The sequence below is a fragment of the Manis javanica genome, chromosome 1, assembly GCF_040802235.1.
Source record: "Manis javanica isolate MJ-LG chromosome 1, MJ_LKY, whole genome shotgun sequence".
Taxonomy (NCBI): domain Eukaryota; kingdom Metazoa; phylum Chordata; class Mammalia; order Pholidota; family Manidae; genus Manis; species Manis javanica.
In genome coordinates, this window is record NC_133156.1 from 77,064,832 (window position 1) to 77,081,641 (window position 16,810).

General features: G+C 36.9%; 1 protein-coding gene across 21 annotated transcripts in view; it reads left to right on the forward strand.

Moving 5' to 3' along the window:
- Positions 1–16,810, forward strand: part of ARB2A (ARB2 cotranscriptional regulator A) — a 465,105-nt gene that overhangs the window by 67,365 nt on the left and 380,930 nt on the right. For 18 of the 21 annotated variants that reach the window (XM_073233975.1, XM_073233970.1, XM_037011998.2 and 15 more), the window contains 2 exons: positions 9,955–10,056; positions 14,588–14,688. In XM_073233975.1, the coding sequence (XP_073090076.1) occupies positions 9,987–10,056; positions 14,588–14,688 (171 nt within the window). In that variant the 5' untranslated portion in view covers positions 9,955–9,986. The remainder of the gene's footprint in view (positions 1–9,954; positions 10,057–14,587; positions 14,689–16,810) is intronic. The other 3 variants (XM_073234034.1, XM_073234024.1, XM_073234017.1) reach the window with 1 other exon arrangement.

Genomic DNA, 16,810 nt, shown 5'->3' on the forward strand with positions numbered 1-16,810 from the left:
GTGCCTGTCTTAGGTTGTTCCTCCCTTGAGGAATCTTACCTGTCTCTGGCTAACCAGTCATCTTCCGGGGCCATACAGGGAAATGTAAAGTTGGTAAGTGAGAGAGAACCATATTGTTTGAAAAGGTTAGCTTTTTACTTCTTTGCAGATTTATGCCCTGTGGCTTCTATGCCCAGCATTTCTCTTGAGGTATCTTTACCACTTGGAGGAATTATGATACTTGGTGAATTGTATATGAGGCACCAATTCTATTTAAGGGTTGTAATTAGGAAGGAAGAGAAAAGCTATAGAGGTAGCAGATGGAAGAAAACATGGGAAGATTGATTATTTCTTTGACATATCTTTTGTAGGGTAACTTAAGCATGTATAGGTTTTAACTACTAATTAAATTGTGCACACACATTAACATAATAGGAATACAGTTACATAACCAAAGCAGATTTATAATTACCAGCCATCTCCAGTGAAGCCAAAAAAACCAGTTAGGCACCCTAGGCATTTGTGAAAATTTGTCTGTGATATAATATTGTCCAACTGTACTTGAACAGTCTGAGAGAAATCAGACAAATTAAAACAACCCATTCCTGGGAACTGTTCACATCCCATATGTTCTTTTAACAGTAGATAGTCTGTAGTTGTAAGATTTTGGAGTGCTACAACTTGCAGTTCTCCTAATTTTTGGTTGAGTTCCAACACTATATCCAGTCAAACTTGTTGTCTTACTGTATGCACAGGCCAGCTTAGATATCTCCTTCTTCATTTCAATGGCAAGTCCAGGAAACGGTGGGATGAATGCAGCTACAACTGCAGCATCGCCTGGATCTTTGTTGAGGTTTTTTGATGATCATCTTCTGGTATGACTTCCAGAGAGTGCTGATTTTGGAAGTTCTTCTTCATATCATATCTTAGTTCATTTTCTGGATAGCCAGATTAGGCTTTGATCCTCTGTATAAACACAAACAGACCCTTTGCCCACACTTTGATATGCCCTTTATACCATTGTGTAGAACTCATAGGAGGTCACCACACAGGAACTGCTTTTTTTTTTTTTGAGAGAGAGGAATATTATCAGAAAAGTGTACCTCCATAGCCAATCATCTGACACTCTTTAAGTGATCAAAATTAAGGATATTTAAAGCATGCATTAATCGTTGATTTACAGTTAGTTTTATCCTTTCAGGGAGTAATCCCCCTTCTCTTTCATTCTTTGTTTTTTTTGTTACATTTAATCTACACTTACATGAAGAATATTATGTTTACTAGGTTCTCCCCTATACCAGGTCCCCCCCCCATAAACTCCCCTACAGTCACTGTCCATCAGCACAGCAAATGCCATAGAATCACTACTTGTCTTCTCTGTCTTGTACAGCCCTCCCCTTTCTCCCACCCCCCATGCATGGTAATCTTAATACTCCTCTTCTTCCCCCCCCTTAACCCTCCCTACCCACCCGTCCTCCCCAGTCCCTTTCCCTTTGGTACCTGTTAGTCCATTCTTGGGTTCTGTGATTCCGCTGCCGTTTTGTTCTTTCAGTTTTTCCTTTGTTCTTATACTCCACAGATGAGTGAAATCATTTGGTATTTCTCTGCTTGGCTTATTTCACTGAGCATAATCCACTCTAGCTCCATCCGTGTTGTTGGAAATGGTAGGATTTGTTTTCTTCTTACGGCTGAGTAATATTCCATTGTGTATATGTACCACATCTTCTTTATCCATTCATCTGATGGACACTTAGGTTGCTTCCAATTCTTGGCTATTGTAAATAGTGCTGCGATAAACATAGGGGTGCATCTGTCTTTTTCAAACTTGAGTGCTACGTTCTTAGGGTAAATTCCTAGGAGTGGAATTCCTGGGTCAAATGGTAAGTCTATTTTGAGCATTTTGATGAACCTCCATACTGCTTTGCACAATGGTTGAACTAATTTACATTCCCACCAGCAGTGTAGGAGGGCTCCCCTTTCTCCACAACCTCGCCAACATTTATTGTTGTTTGTCTTTTGGATGGCAGCCATCCTTACTGGTGTGAGGTGATACCTCATTGTGGTTATAATTTGCATTTCTCTGATAATTAGCGATGTGGAGCATCTTTTCATGTGTCTGTTGGCCATCTGTATTTCTTTTTTGGAGAACTCTGTTCAGTTCCTCTGCCCATTTTTTAATTGGATTATTTGTTTTTTGTTTGTTGAAGCGTGTGAGCTCTTTATATATTCTGGATGTCAAGCTTTTATCGGATCTGTCATTTTCAACTATATTCTCCCATACTGTAGGATTCCTTTTTGTTCTATTGATGGTGTCTTTCGCTGTACAGAAGCTTTTCAGCTTAATGTAGTCCCACTTGCTCATTTTTGCTGTTGTTTTCCTTGCCCAGGGAGATATGTTCAAGAAGAGGTCACTCATGTTTATGTCTAAGAGGTTTTTGCCTGTTTTTTTCCAAGAGTTTAATGGTTTCATGACTTACATTCAGGTCTTTGATCCATTTTGAGTTTACCTTTGTATATGGGGTTAGACAATGGTCCAGTTTCATTCTCCTACATGTAGCTGTCCAGTTTTGCCAGCACCATCTGTTGAAGAGACTGTCATTTTGCCATTGTATGTCCATGGCTCCTTTATCAAATATTAATTGACCATATATGTTTGGGTTAATTTCTGGAGTCTCTAATCTGTTCCACTGGTCTGTGGCTCTGTTCTTGTGCCAGTACCAAACTGTCTTGATTACTATGGCTTTGTAGTAGAGCTTGAAGTTGGGGAGTGAGATCCCCCCTACTTTATTCTTCTTTTTCAGGATTGCTTTGGCTATTCGGGGTCTTTGGTGTTTCCATATGAATTTTTGAATTATTTGTTCCAATTCATTGAAGAATGTTGTTGGTAATTTGATAGGGATTGCATCAAATCTGTATACTGCTTTGGGCAGGATGGCCATTTTGGCGATATTGATTCTTCCTAGCCTTGAGCATGGGATGAGTTTCCATTTGTTAGTGTCCCCTTTAATTTCTCTTAAGAGTGACTTGTAGTTTTCAGAGTATAGGTCATTCACTTCTTTGGTTAGATTTATTCCTAGGTATTTTATTCTTTTTGATGCTGTTGTGAATGGAATTGTTTTCCTGATTTCTCTTTCTATTGGATCATTGTTAGTGTATAGGAAAGCTACAGATTTCTGTGTGTTAATTTTGTATCCTGCAACTTTGCTGTATTCCAATATCAGTTTTAGTAGTTTTGGGGTGGAGTCTTTAGGATTTTTTATGTACAATATCATGTCATCTGCAAATAGTGACAGTTTAACAACTTCTTTACCAATCTGGATTCCTTGTATTTCTTTGTTTTGTCTGATTGCCATGGCTAGGACCTCCAGTACCATGTTAAATAGCAGTGGGGAGAGTGGGCATCCCTGTCTAGTTCCCGATCTCAGAGGAAAAGCTTTCAGCCTCTCGCTATTCAGTATAATGTTGGCTGTGGTTTTATGATATATGGCCTTTATTATGTTGAGGTACTTGCCCTCTATTCCCATTTTGCTGAGAGTTTTTATCATGAATGGATGTTGAATTTTGTCGAATGCTTTTTCAGCATCTATGGAGATAATGATGTGGTTTTTGTCTTTCTTTTTGTTGATGTGGTGGATGATGTTGACAGATATTCGAATGTTGTACCATCCTTGCATCCCTGGGATGAATCCCACTTGATCGTGGTATATAATCCTTTTGATATACTTTTGAATTCGGTTTGCTAATATTTTATTAAGTATTTTTGCATCTACATTCATCAGGGATATTGGTCTGTAATTTTCTTTTTTGGTGGGGTCTTTGCCTGGTTTTTGTATTAGGGTCATGTTGGCTTCATAGAATGAGTTTGGGAGTATTCCCTCCTCTTCTATTTTTTGGAAAACTTTAAGGAGAATGGGTATTATGTCTTCTCTGTGTGTCTGATAAAATTACGAGGTAAATCTATCCAGCCCGTGTGCTTTGTTCTTGGGTAGTTTTTTGATTACCGTTTCAGTTTCTTTGCTTGTAATTGCTTTGTTGAACTTTTGTGTTTCTTCCTTGGTCAGTCTTGGAAGGTTGTATTTTTCTTGGAAGTTGTCCATTTCTTGTAGGTTTTCCAGCTTGTTGGCATATAGGTTTTCATAGTAGTCTTTAATAATTCTTTGTACTTCTGTGGAGTCTGTCGTGATTTTTCCGTTCTCATTTCTGATTCTGTTGATTTGTGTTGATTCTCTTTTTCTCTTAATAAGTTTGGCTAGAGGCTTATCTATTTTGTTTATTTTCTCAAAGAACCAGCTCTTGGTTTCATTGATTTTTGCTATTGTTTTATTCTTCTCAATTTTGTTTATTTCTTCTCTGATCTTTATTATGTGCCTCCTTCTGCTGACTTTAGCCCTCATTCTTCTTTTTCCAATTTTAATAATTGTGATGTTAGACTATTCATTTGGGATTGTTCTTCCTTCTTCAAGTGTGCCTGGATTGCTATATACTTTCCTCTTAGGACTGCTTTTGCTGCGTCCCACAGAAGTTGGGGCTGTGTGTTGTTGTTGTCATTTGTTTCTATATATTCCTTGATCTCTATTTTAATTTGTTCATTGATTCAATGATTATTTAGGAGCATGTTGTTAAGCCTCCATGTGTTTGTGAGCCTTTTTGTTTTCTTTGTAGAATTTATTTCTACTTTTATACCTTTGTGGTCTGAAAAATTGCTTGGTAGAATTTCAGTATTTTGGATTTTGCTGAGGGTCTTTTTGTGGCCTAGTATGTGGTCTATTCTGGAGAATATCCCATGTGCACTTGAGAAGAATGTCAATCCTGTTGCTTTTGGATGTAGAGTTCTATAGATGTCTATTAGGTCCATCTGCTCTACTGTGTTGTTCAGTGCTTCCGTGTCCTTACTTATTTTCTGCCCGGTGGATCTATCCTTTGGGGTGAGTGGTGTGTTGAAGTCTCCTAAAATGAATGCACTGCAGTCTATTTCCCCCTTTAGTTCTGTTACTATTTGTTTCACATATGCTGGTGCTCCTGTGTTGGGTGTATATATAGTTAGAATGGTTATATCCTCTTTTTGGACTGAGCCCTTTAGTGTCCTTCTTTATCTCTTGTTACTTTCTTTGTTTTGAAGTCTATTTTGTCTGATATTAGTACTGTAACCCCTGCTTTCTTCTCTCTGTTGTTTGCCTGAAATATGTTTTTCCATCCCTTGACTTTTAGTCTGTGCATGTCTTTGGGTTTGAGGTGAGTTTCTTGTAAGCATCATATAGATGGGTCTTGCTTTTTTATCCATTCTATTACTCTGTTTCTTTTGATTGGTGCATTCAGTTCATTTACATTTAGGGTGACTATTGAAAGATATGTACTTATTGCCATTGCAGGCTTTAAATTCGTGGTTACCAAAGGTTCAGGGTTATTCTTGTTAGTATCTTACTGCCTAACTTAGCTTGCTTATTGAGCTGTTATATACACTGTCTGGAGATTCTTTTCTTCTCTCCCTTCTTATTCCTCCTCCTTCATTGTTCATATGTTGGGTGTTTTGTTCTGTGCTCTTTCTAGGAGTGTTCCCATCTAGAGCAGTCCCTGTAAGATGCCCTGTAGAGACGGTGTGTGGGAAGCAAATTCCCTCAGCTTTTGCTTGTCTGGGAATTGTTTAATCCCACCATCATATTTAAATGATAGTCGTGCTAGATACTGTATCCTTGGTTCAAGGCCCTTCTGTTTCATTGCAGTAAATATATAATGCCATACTCTTCTGACCTGTAGGGTTTCTGTCGAGAAGTCTGTTGTTAGCCTGATGGGTTTTCCTTTATAGGTGACCTTTTTCTCTCTAGCTGCCTTTAAAACTCTTTCCTTGTTCTTGATCTTTGCCATTTTAATTATTATGTGTCTTGGTGTCCTCCTTGGATCCTTTCTGTTGGGGGTTCTGGTATTTCCGTGGTCTGTTTGATTATTTCCTCCCCCAGTTTGGGGAAGTTTTAGCAATTATTTCTTCCAAGATAGTTTCCATCCCTTTTCCTCTCTCTTCTTCTTCTGGTACCCCTATATTACGGATATTGTTCCTTTTGGATTGGTCACACAGTTCTCTTAATATTGTTTCTCTCCTGGAGATCCTTTTATCTCTCTCTATGTCAGCTTCCATGCATTCCTGTTCTCTGATTTCAATTCCATCAATGGCCTCTTGCATCTTATCCATTCTGCTTATAAATCCTTCCAGAGTTTGTTTCATTTCTGTAATCTCCTTTCTGGCATCTGTGATCTCCCTCCGGACTTCATCCCATTTCTCTTGCGTATTTGTCTGCATCTCTGTCAGCATGTTTATGCTTTTTTTTTTAATTCTTTGTCAGGAAGACTGGTTAGGTCTGCTCCTTCTCTGGTGTCTCTGTGATCTTGATTTGCCTGTAATTTTGTCTTTTCATGGTGATAGGAATAGTTTGCAGAACTGTGACTAGTGACAGCTGGAAGAACTTCCCTTCTTGTTGGTTTGTGGCCTTCCTCTCCTGGGAGAATAGCAACCTCTAGTGGCTTGTTCTGGGTAGCTGTACACAGACAGGGCTTCTCCTTCCTGCCTGGCTCCTCTGGAGTTTATCTCCGCTGGTGCAGTGGGCGTGACCTGGCTTAGTCTGCTGCTTCAAAGTGGTGGAGTTGCGTTGGAGCGGGAGCAGCCAGGAGGCTATTTATCTCCGTAAGGGGCCTCCGGCTCCCTGCACCCCAGGGGATTAGAGTGCCCAGAGATCCCTGGATTCCCTATCTCTGGGGGGAAGTGTCCCGCCCTGCCCCTCTAAGACTTCCAAAAGGCACCTGCCAAAACAAATCAATGACCACAAAGAAAAAAGAAATGGCCGCTTGTTTTCCTTTATTCTCCAGCGCCAGCCTCCGGCACCCGCTCACCGGTCTTGCTGCCCTGTTTCCCTAGTTTTGGGCTCCCTATCCTTTAAGACTTCCAAAAAGTGCTCGCCACAACAAAACAACAAAACAGCAACAACAACAACAAAAAAAATGGCCGCTCCCTTTTCTTTTGTTCTCCGGCACCAGCCTCCAATAACCGCTTGCTGGTCCTGCTGCCCTGTTTCCCTAGTATTGGGTTCCCTGTCCCTTTAAGATTTCCAAAAAGCACTTGCCACAACAAAACAACAACAACAACAACAAAAAAAAAGGTGGTTGGTCGCGTTTCTTTTGTCCTCCGGCGCCGGCCTCCAATACCCGCTTGCCAGTCTTGCTGCCCTGTTTCCCTAGTATTGGGGTCCCTGTCCCTTTAAGACTTCCAAAAAGCACTCACCACACCAAAACAACAGAAAAAAAAAAATAAGGTGGCCTCTCGTTTTTCTTTTGTCCTCCGGTGCTACCCTCCGGTACCCAGTCACTGTTCTTGCCACCCTGTTTCCCTAGTAACCAGGGCCCCGTGCATGCACCGTGTCTGCGCTCTGATCTGGATGGCTGGGGCTGGGTGTTCAGCAGTCCTGGGCTCCCTCCCTGCTGACTCCTCTCCTCCTGCCAGGAGCTGGGGGTAGGAGCGCTCAGGACCTGCCGGGCTGGGGCTTGTATCTTACCCCCTTTGCGAGGCACTGGGTTCTCGCAGGTGTTGATGTGGTCTGGATGTTGTCCTGTGTCCTCTGGTCTCTATTTTAGGAAGAGTTGTCTTTGTTATATTTTCATAGATATATGTGGTTTTGGGAGGAGATTTCCACTGCTCTACTCACGTCGCCATCTTGGCTCCAAGATTTCTAAGTTTTGAGCTGTGGAAGGAATCCTATTTTTCCCCAGAACCTTAATTCATTGAAAAGAGAGGAGCAAGAAACTTCTAGACCCCCAAGCCAATTTTTGATATTAAAAGTCTTATATTTTATTTCATTTTTCAGAGATTTACATGGTGTTCAGAACTGTATACTAATGAGTCAAATTTTTCAGCATATATTTAGCCTAGTATACATACTGTGTGACATTTCTGTTTTACTAGAGAATTTGCAAACTTTTTTTATGTTTGCATGTTGAAGGTGATATGTTTTTGTCTGACTTGAAGTTTATCTGTTATAGCAGTTTGTATGTAATAAACAATGATTTTTTTTTACAAATTTTTTGGAAGTGAAGGTAGGCAAACTACTTCTTTTCTAGTGTATTTTGGTGATTCTGTGAGGGACAGAAATAAAGTGTTACTTTTGAGATACTGCTTTGTAGAAAAAAGGAACTAGTTTGTTTTACTACATATCCTAGGATCTTTTCTCTTCAGGAATTACAGTTTGAATAAAAAACCTCAAAACCCAAGCTTTTTTAAAAAAACACATTGTTTTAGAATTTAACTTGAAGTTTATCTTTTTGTTTTTCTTAGTTTCAGTATAACTGTGATAACATAGTGAGAATTTTTGCCTCATCTCATAATATGAGCCCAAAGGTACCATTAAATACTTGTTGATAGGCTGATTCTAGGGCTGGGGCAGAGAAAATACAAGATAGGCCTGGAGTATCTTGGAGAAACAGAAGGTAAGGAAACGCTCAAAAAAACAAAAAGATGAGAGCATGTCAAAAAGTTACAAGAGCCAACTGAAAGAGCTTATAGTGATCAATGCTGAAACAATTTGAGCAACAAAATAATGATGTAGTATTGGATTGTAACCCAAAGTATACAATAAATATCCATGAGTCCATACTGATATAAGCAAGTGATTGATAAATGTGTAAATGGAAGAAGATAGACAAATCTTCCATGCAGATGATTTGCAAATAATACATATGAATGTTCTCTACTGTGTAGAGTATAATCCCTCTTCTCCCTCCTCAAGAGTGAGCTTGACTTAATCACTTCTAAGGAATAGGGAATATGGAAAGGGAAAAATAGTAACTTTATAATGGAGAAGTCTGGTAAACACTCCCTTAACCACCTGATAAAGGTTAACATCCCCAGTGATGCCCTGCGGATATAATGTTCCCCTTGATATAATGTGATGAGAAGGGCAGTTCACCTCTGTGGTGTTCTTTATAAATCTCATCTAATTATTTTCTCAACTTTAGTCTACCTCTAAATTCTAGTCTGATCACAAAAAGAAACATCAGACAAACCTAAACTGAGGGTCATTGTACAGGATACCTGCCCAGTACTCCTCAAAACATTTAAGATCATGGAAGAGAAGCAAAGATTGAAACTGTCACAGAGCAGAGCAGAGTGGGGAAACATGGCCACTGTGGACAATGTGGTATCCTGGATAGAATCCTGGAACAGAAAAGGGGCATTAATGGAAAAGCTGTTAAATAATAACTAACTTAGTTAATAGTAATTTTCCAACTTGGTTTCTTCATTTTTGACAAATGTCAAACATAGGATGTTGATGACAAGGGAAACTGGGTATAGGGTATACACACACTCTCTCTACTGTCTTTCAACTTTTCTGTAAATCTGAAATGATTCTAAAATAAAAGGTTTATTTAAAAACCTTGTTGACAAACTTTTTTAAATGGAATCAAATGGTGTGAAAAATAAAAGCTGCTTTGTGTTAGCTAACTTTCTCTAGTTAGCATGTTTTAATATTGTTACTTTTCTCTTAAAAAGGATATATAATCTATATTACCTCTATTTAGATTCGTAAATTCCTTTATTTATAAATAGTTTCTTTTATATATAAGATTTGGTGACCTTTTACAAGTCATATTAATATCTAAAACTTTTAAAACTATAGAAAGAGGTTAATAAGTTAAAAATTAATAGCTCTATATTTTGAAGGGAAGAAACTAATAATTTACCATAAGGGTTCATAGAATCTGAATTGTGATTGTTTTGAGAATTGTGATTTTGAAAGTGCTTATGTTATGTTGATATTATACTTCATCATAATAAAGCACCATGGGAACTTGAAAATTTAATAGCATTGTTAGTTAAAACAATACATAAAAAGTAATCCAATAGAATAAAAGAATATTTAAAATAACATAAAGTATAATCTTTGTTACTAACTCTGAAAATGAGCATAACTGAATTTCATATCATTTCTTTTCTAGATTTATTATCTAGGATAGATTTGGATGAACTAATGAAAAAAGATGAACCACCTCTTGATTTTCCTGATACCCTGGAAGGATTTGAATATGCTTTTAATGAAAGTAAGTGGTGTATGCTATATACAAGATTTATTTAACAATGCTAAGTGAACTCTAGGAAAGATACTTGCTGCTTTTATTTTTCAGCTAGCATATTCTATGTATTTCTTGTGAGTTCGTGGTAAAGTTCTTCACTCAAGTAAAAGAACCAAATTATCATTTCCTATAGTTGTCAAGTCACTTAAACCAATGGACATGAATTTTATTTGGCTTATGTATTTCGGCCCTTAGTGTTCAGCTCTCTAGTTTTCAATTGGTATACAGTTCCATAGTATACAATTAAATTGTATAGAACAGTGCTACTGTTTCACATGTTATTTAAAATGAAATGACTGGCAATAATTGTTTGTGATGATATTTTAAAGTATAATACTCAATTTTCCATGATATTTTTAGACAATATCCTTATTTTAAAATTTATTATTTAAATTCTGAATAAAATAAACTTTGCACTTGGAATTATGAAGACCATACCGTCGATTGTAAGGATGTTTCTGGAACAAAGAATTATGATTCATTGGATTAATAACACTTATATTTGAAGGGTAATGTTACTATAGGTTAGGTAACATTTGAATTGTAGCTTTCTATTTATAGTTGCTCTGCATCAACTGAATTTGTGAGTTTTTATCCTTGTGTTAGTGGGTATCCATTTACAATATCAGTTATAGGTGGTTGGACTTACAGTGACTGTATACTGGTGTATTAAGTGAGTTTAAACAGAAGATATTGGAAACTTTCATCTTTTTTTCTGATACTAACTTTCATGCTTTTTATAAAAGATATCTTATGCCAAAATATTTATGAATAGTAATATTTTATTTTTTTAAATGTCTTTATATTTTAATAACCAGAATCAAATGAGTACCAAGATTACCCTTGCCTTTGTTCCTTTGAAATGATTACTGGATCCTTCTTTCAGAACAGGGATTGGGGGCAGAGCATGTTGGTAGAATGGGCAAATCACAGAACTGTTTGCTTTATGGATAAAGGACATCAATTTTTATTGAACCTATCCATCTTCCTTGAACATTTCTGAAAGTGAGTAAAAACATAAAACAAATCCACTTCTTTCTCTCCTTTTCTTATCAGATACATTTGCACACACACGTCTTTGCACACATCTGTACATTCTTGCATACACATACCCTTCACTCACACACTTTGTGCACACCTACACCTTTGCACACACATGTGCCCTTTCAAATACACATTGAATGCACGCGTACCCTTGGAAACACCTGCCATTTGTTTTGTAAATATGCTGAATGTTATTTTGCACAAATACAGACTAACTGTATAAGGCAAAGATGCTTGTATTCCAAGGAAAGAATGTCAGTTTTAAGGATCTTATTTTTAGCATGACACAGTTCACCTTTGAATTCAGAGTTAATAGGGAACATTTTTTCCAGAGAGGTAAGCATTTGAGAACAGGAAACTCATCTCAAAATTAAACAGTAGACTCATGGACAGAAGAGACTAGTGGTTACCATGGGCGGAGTGTTGGGGTGGGTGAGTAGGTGGGGAGGGTGAGAAGGAAAAGGGACACAAAAGTTCTCTATCATAATTTAAGTTAGTCACAGGAATAGTAGTAACAGCATGGAGAGTATAGTTAGTGTTTCTGTAACATCTTTCTGTGTTGACACACAGTAACCTCACTAGAGGGGGTGAGGAGTTAATAATATGGGTAACTGTTGAACCACTGTGTTGTATATTTGAAACCAATATAAAATTGTATATCAATGATACCTCAGTAAAAATGTAAAATCAATAAAGATTAAACCCCTAAAAGGGCAATTCTAACTTAGTATCCTAGAGTACTTCATTTTCAGGTTTATAATGAGAAAACTTACAAAAGTTTTGAAATGAAACTTTCATTACCTGATTGAAGAAGCTTCTAAATTTTTCTAAGGATTTTGAAGTTTTTAGTTGTGGGTAAGAACTTGGATACAAAGTTCACTCTAAGCAAAAAAAAATATGTAACAGAGGAAGAGATCCTTTTTACTAGCATCAAACTGATACCTTGTTCTTTCAAATCACTGGCTTTTCAAATACTCCTTCTGTTTAAAATGTCCATTCAGCCATTCTCCAGTTGTAATTGTATAAGGCCCATTTCAAATGTCCTTGCTTTGGAAGATGAAGAGGGTGAGGGCTTTTCTCTGTTACCTTCCCCCACAGTCCCTGTGCCTGGTGCAGTTTTATGAGAAAGCACACTTGTATCACCAAAGCATAATAGATCTTCTGCAATACCTGATATTCTTACCACATGCCAGAAAGTGTCCTATGCTTTTAGCTTATTCATTCATTTAGGCCACTGATAGCCTATTTTGGGTCCTAGACTCCACAATGTGTCTGATAAAATATATGGAAACACTTCCCAGAATAACACACATCTGAGTATACACATGAAACTTTAAAGTCAGTTTTAGGGGATCCTAGGCTAAAGTGTTCTAAACCAGACCTTTGACAATTACTGGAGAGGTTTTCCAAACCTTTGAGAAATGCCAGATTTGCAAATACAGCTGTAACATAAGTGACTAAGGTATCTTTTCTGGATAAGAATGCTGGCTTTTTTCCCTCTTCACCTTTACACTCTTCACACTGGTGCTAATGGCTATGTTGACAGGGCTCATTTTTCCTAAGGAATCAAACTTTTATCACTTTATGAGAATTATTATATCCAAAATAAGTAGAGAATTAAAACAGAGCAAACCTTTTTTTGAGGTACAGATACAAGTGGTCTGTTAAACTCACTAGCTAGGTAAGCCAGTTCTCTTTCACACAGCAGTTTCACAGAAAATACATTTCCAATTTCAGCTGTGGTGGTATTACTCGTTACTTCATGTCATGTGCCTTTAGGTTACTTTAGTCACAATTGTTTAGATTTGCAGATGCCTTCAGTCTACTTGTATTGGTATCTTAAATGAGAGTTTCCTTCTCTTAGAAAGAAAAGCATAGATACATCTTATAATTTAAGGGCATCATCTGTCCAAAAAAGAGTGCTATAGTGACTTAGTACAGTGTCTCATGTTCAAAGTATTAAATAAGTTTACAAATAAAGATTAGTCCTTATTTTATATATTAAAAATATTCATTTTATAGGTGATAAAATTGGTTCATAAAAACAGTGGAGTAGTTTTACTTGGAGAAGTGTATTTCCTGGGTTCAGTTTCAGTGCCATAACTTCTCTTTCAAGTCTTTCTCCACTCCTGCATGCCCTCAGTGGATAAAAATCACATAGTAAATCTGTTTAGCTTGATCGTGTTCCTCTTCTTCCCCTAAACCTTTTCTTGTACGTCACTGCATTTAGGAGAAAGTCCAAACCCAGTAGTTTGAGTCCTCTACTATTTGATCACAACATGTCCTCCAGTGTTGTTAAACTGTTTGGCTCAAGACTATTTTTGTTTCTGTAAAATGGGTTGTTCACTTTTATTTGAACTTTCTATTCCATCTTTCACAATTTTGTTATAGCGCTGGATGGGAGTAGGGATTAAAACAGCTGGCCTATTTCTCTCCTGATTACTGGGGGAATATTCCTGGGGAAAGAAAAAAGACAGGTGGCCTGGTCTTTTCTTCTTGTAAACATGCTGATAAAATAATCTTTTAGTGAAAACTCTGAGAGTCCTTATCCATGGAACACTTTGAGCTGTATGATTGGTTTGGCATTGCTTATGGTAAAAAAGAAAACCTCTATAATCTGTGGATATGTGATGGATGTTTCCCTGAAGAATATCATATAAGCAGTGCCATTCCCTGGCACATACATAAACAAAACGCTTGTCAAGATGTGTGGCAACCTATCTGCCTCACTTAGAGACCTCACCTCTTCTGGACCAGGCTACCGATCAATCGGAGAGAAGGATCTGTGCCTCTTGATTGCTTGTACTTTTGAAATTATTAGAAGTTATTCATTATTAGTAAAATTTCTGAATTGATCATATCTGACTTTACAGTCCAAACCTGTGTTGGCTCATTTCCTCTTCAATTTACATTTCAAATCCTACCCATATTTCAAGGCCTACTTGAGAACTCTCTGAAACCTTCTGAAACTATTCTTGGCCTAAAGGAATAGTTCATTTTCCAAACATATAGACTATCTTGTCTACATGAATTGCCTATGGCAATTTTTAGATGGGTGACTTACTTCATTCTTGTTAAACTTCCTGAAAAGTTGCTTAACTTTTTGATATATATACTTTTACTCCTCAGGTAGCTTTTAAGCTTAAGAACCGGGCCTGTGGTCATGGCTGTAGCTAGTAAAGATCCTTATGCATTATAGGCCCTCAAATTTTATTAATTTGCTTTATATTAGAGAAATGAAGATAAAAAAGCATAGCATTTGAGTACTTGAGGCCATTCTTTTATACTATTTAGATGTTTGCATCACATTGGTATTTGAAGAAAAAAATATAATGAAAATAATGATACTTTTGAGAAAGTTATTTCAAACTTTTATCAGGCATTATTTGTTGTACTTTCCATGTTAATATAAATGTACTCTGAATCATAGCATTATTGTTTGTTTATCTTGTAGAAGGGCAGTTAAGACACATAAAAACTGGGGAACCGTTTGTTTTTAACTACCGGGAAGACTTGCACAGATGGAACCAGAAAAGATACGAAGCTCTAGGAGAGGTATGGTCATTTATACAACTTCAACCTTGTTTTTTCCAATGTTAAATAGTCAGAATAAAGGTTTTGAAGATGAAGCAGCTCAAGCAGTTTTTAAGGAAACATATCCTTTCTAAGATTTTATAGTATATCATTGTATCAGAAACAAATTTAATTTAATTTTTTAAAACATTTTTAAGAGGTTGAATCCTTGCTGCTATGCCAGGAGAATTAAGTGTTATTTTAAGTGCTTATCTAAAAAAAAGATTACCTATGTTAACTATGTGAGGTGATAGTAGTATTAATTATCTTGATCTTGGTAATCATTTTACAATTTATATTTATAGCAAATCACCACATACACTTCAAATATATACAATTACATGTCAATTATTCCTCAAAAAAGTTAAATGAAAGTGCTTATCCAAATGAAGAAGATTGATATTTGGCTAATAAATTAGATCTAACTGTTTATCTTTGACTTGATTAAGGGTTAAGTCTATTAGTGTCCTCACATGATACCTCTGGTAGGAACCTTTCAAAATGTCATTTTTCATACAGGTGAATGTTTTGTTAAAGCCAAAGTTTGCTCATTCTGTGTCATATTAAGTATTTTTAATAAAATGCATATGGACAGTTTGTTTTGTGTGATAACTAGACAACTAAATCTGTAAGGAAAAGCTGAAATTTCTACATTCCCTTTTGGCTCTCTAATAAAGTAGTCAAAATTAATTACTTGGTTAAACAGTAGCATAAAGAAAATATGAAACTTAGTTTTGCTTAGTTTATGGGAGACAGTTCTCCAAGGATCTCTTGCATTTCTGCAAGTTTTTGATCATAGGCACTGACAGCTTTTGTTCTGGACTATCTTTTTGAGAATACTTGGATGAGAAACAACCTGGAAGGATAGAGATTATGTCTTCCACCAAATGCCAGGACAGAGTTGTTTGCTGTCCAAGGTACTGAAAACACTCCTCCCTTCTCCCACTGATGGCAAAGAATGGACAGGTTTCCTAGCAGCCCTGTATTCATTTAGCTTTTTAAGTTTGAGGTTCCTGAGGTGTGATATAGTCCCACTGTGTGCTCAGCCACTACCCTTGGCCTCCACACATTGGGTCTCTGAGTTTTGAGAGGCAGGAGTAACAGATGAAAACATGAGGCTCATGTTTTCCTGAGTAATAAGGTCTTTTGTCTGACCTACGAGAAGAGTGTCTTCTGGTAGCATCCAGGGAACTGTAGCAGGCTACCAGTTGGCTTGTAAACAGAGTGAACTGTCGGGTCGTTCACAGTTCTTGATGTTATTCTCCAGCATTTATAACTTAAGTATATTTAATTCCCTGAATAAATTCTGCACATTTTTAAAAGTGTGCCCATTTCCACTTGAATTAATTGCATGCTGCAAACAGGTAATATTTTGATTATAGAATATTCACTTGGACAGGTGCCATTCTCTAAACATACCTTGTCCTTTCTGGTATTTGCATCTTTTTTCACTTTCAGCCTGTACGCTCCAAAGTCATCATAACAAAACCTAACTAGTGTCTTGATAATCCTATGTGTAAGTGATTCCTTTCTCTTAGGATATTCTACCTAATTCTTTGAACATAGAGAGGGTCACAGATTATTTTTGGTAGACCTTACTCCATGATAGTCAAAATATTTTGAGTCTTACTTTAATGATTACACATGGAGAGAGAAAATATTCTACATTGTCTAGATTCCCAACTCCTGTGCCTGCATTCACATTTGTGTCCATGATCAAGTTGGCCTCAAGTGACAGGTTTTAACTTGTAATGCAGTATTTCTCAATTTAGATTAGTGGGCCCTGAGCTTCAAGTAACAATCCCTTTTATTCTGTAAAATACTGATCAAAAGTAAACATTACTTTCTAGCATAAAACTCAGTACAACAGACGCAAGGGTTGGAGAAAGAAAGTCTAGTTATGATAGCATTTGTTCTGTACCATCTTGCTTCTCATGACTTACTTGAACTACTTGTTTTCAGGGCTTACTTCACTGTGTAAGGGTGGTTATTAGTAAAATTTCATTTCTTACATCTTAGGAGAGAGATACATGAGTTCTAATTATATACAATAATGACACGATTTTAACTACAGTGAATTTGTTTGGAGTTCATTACAGTGGAG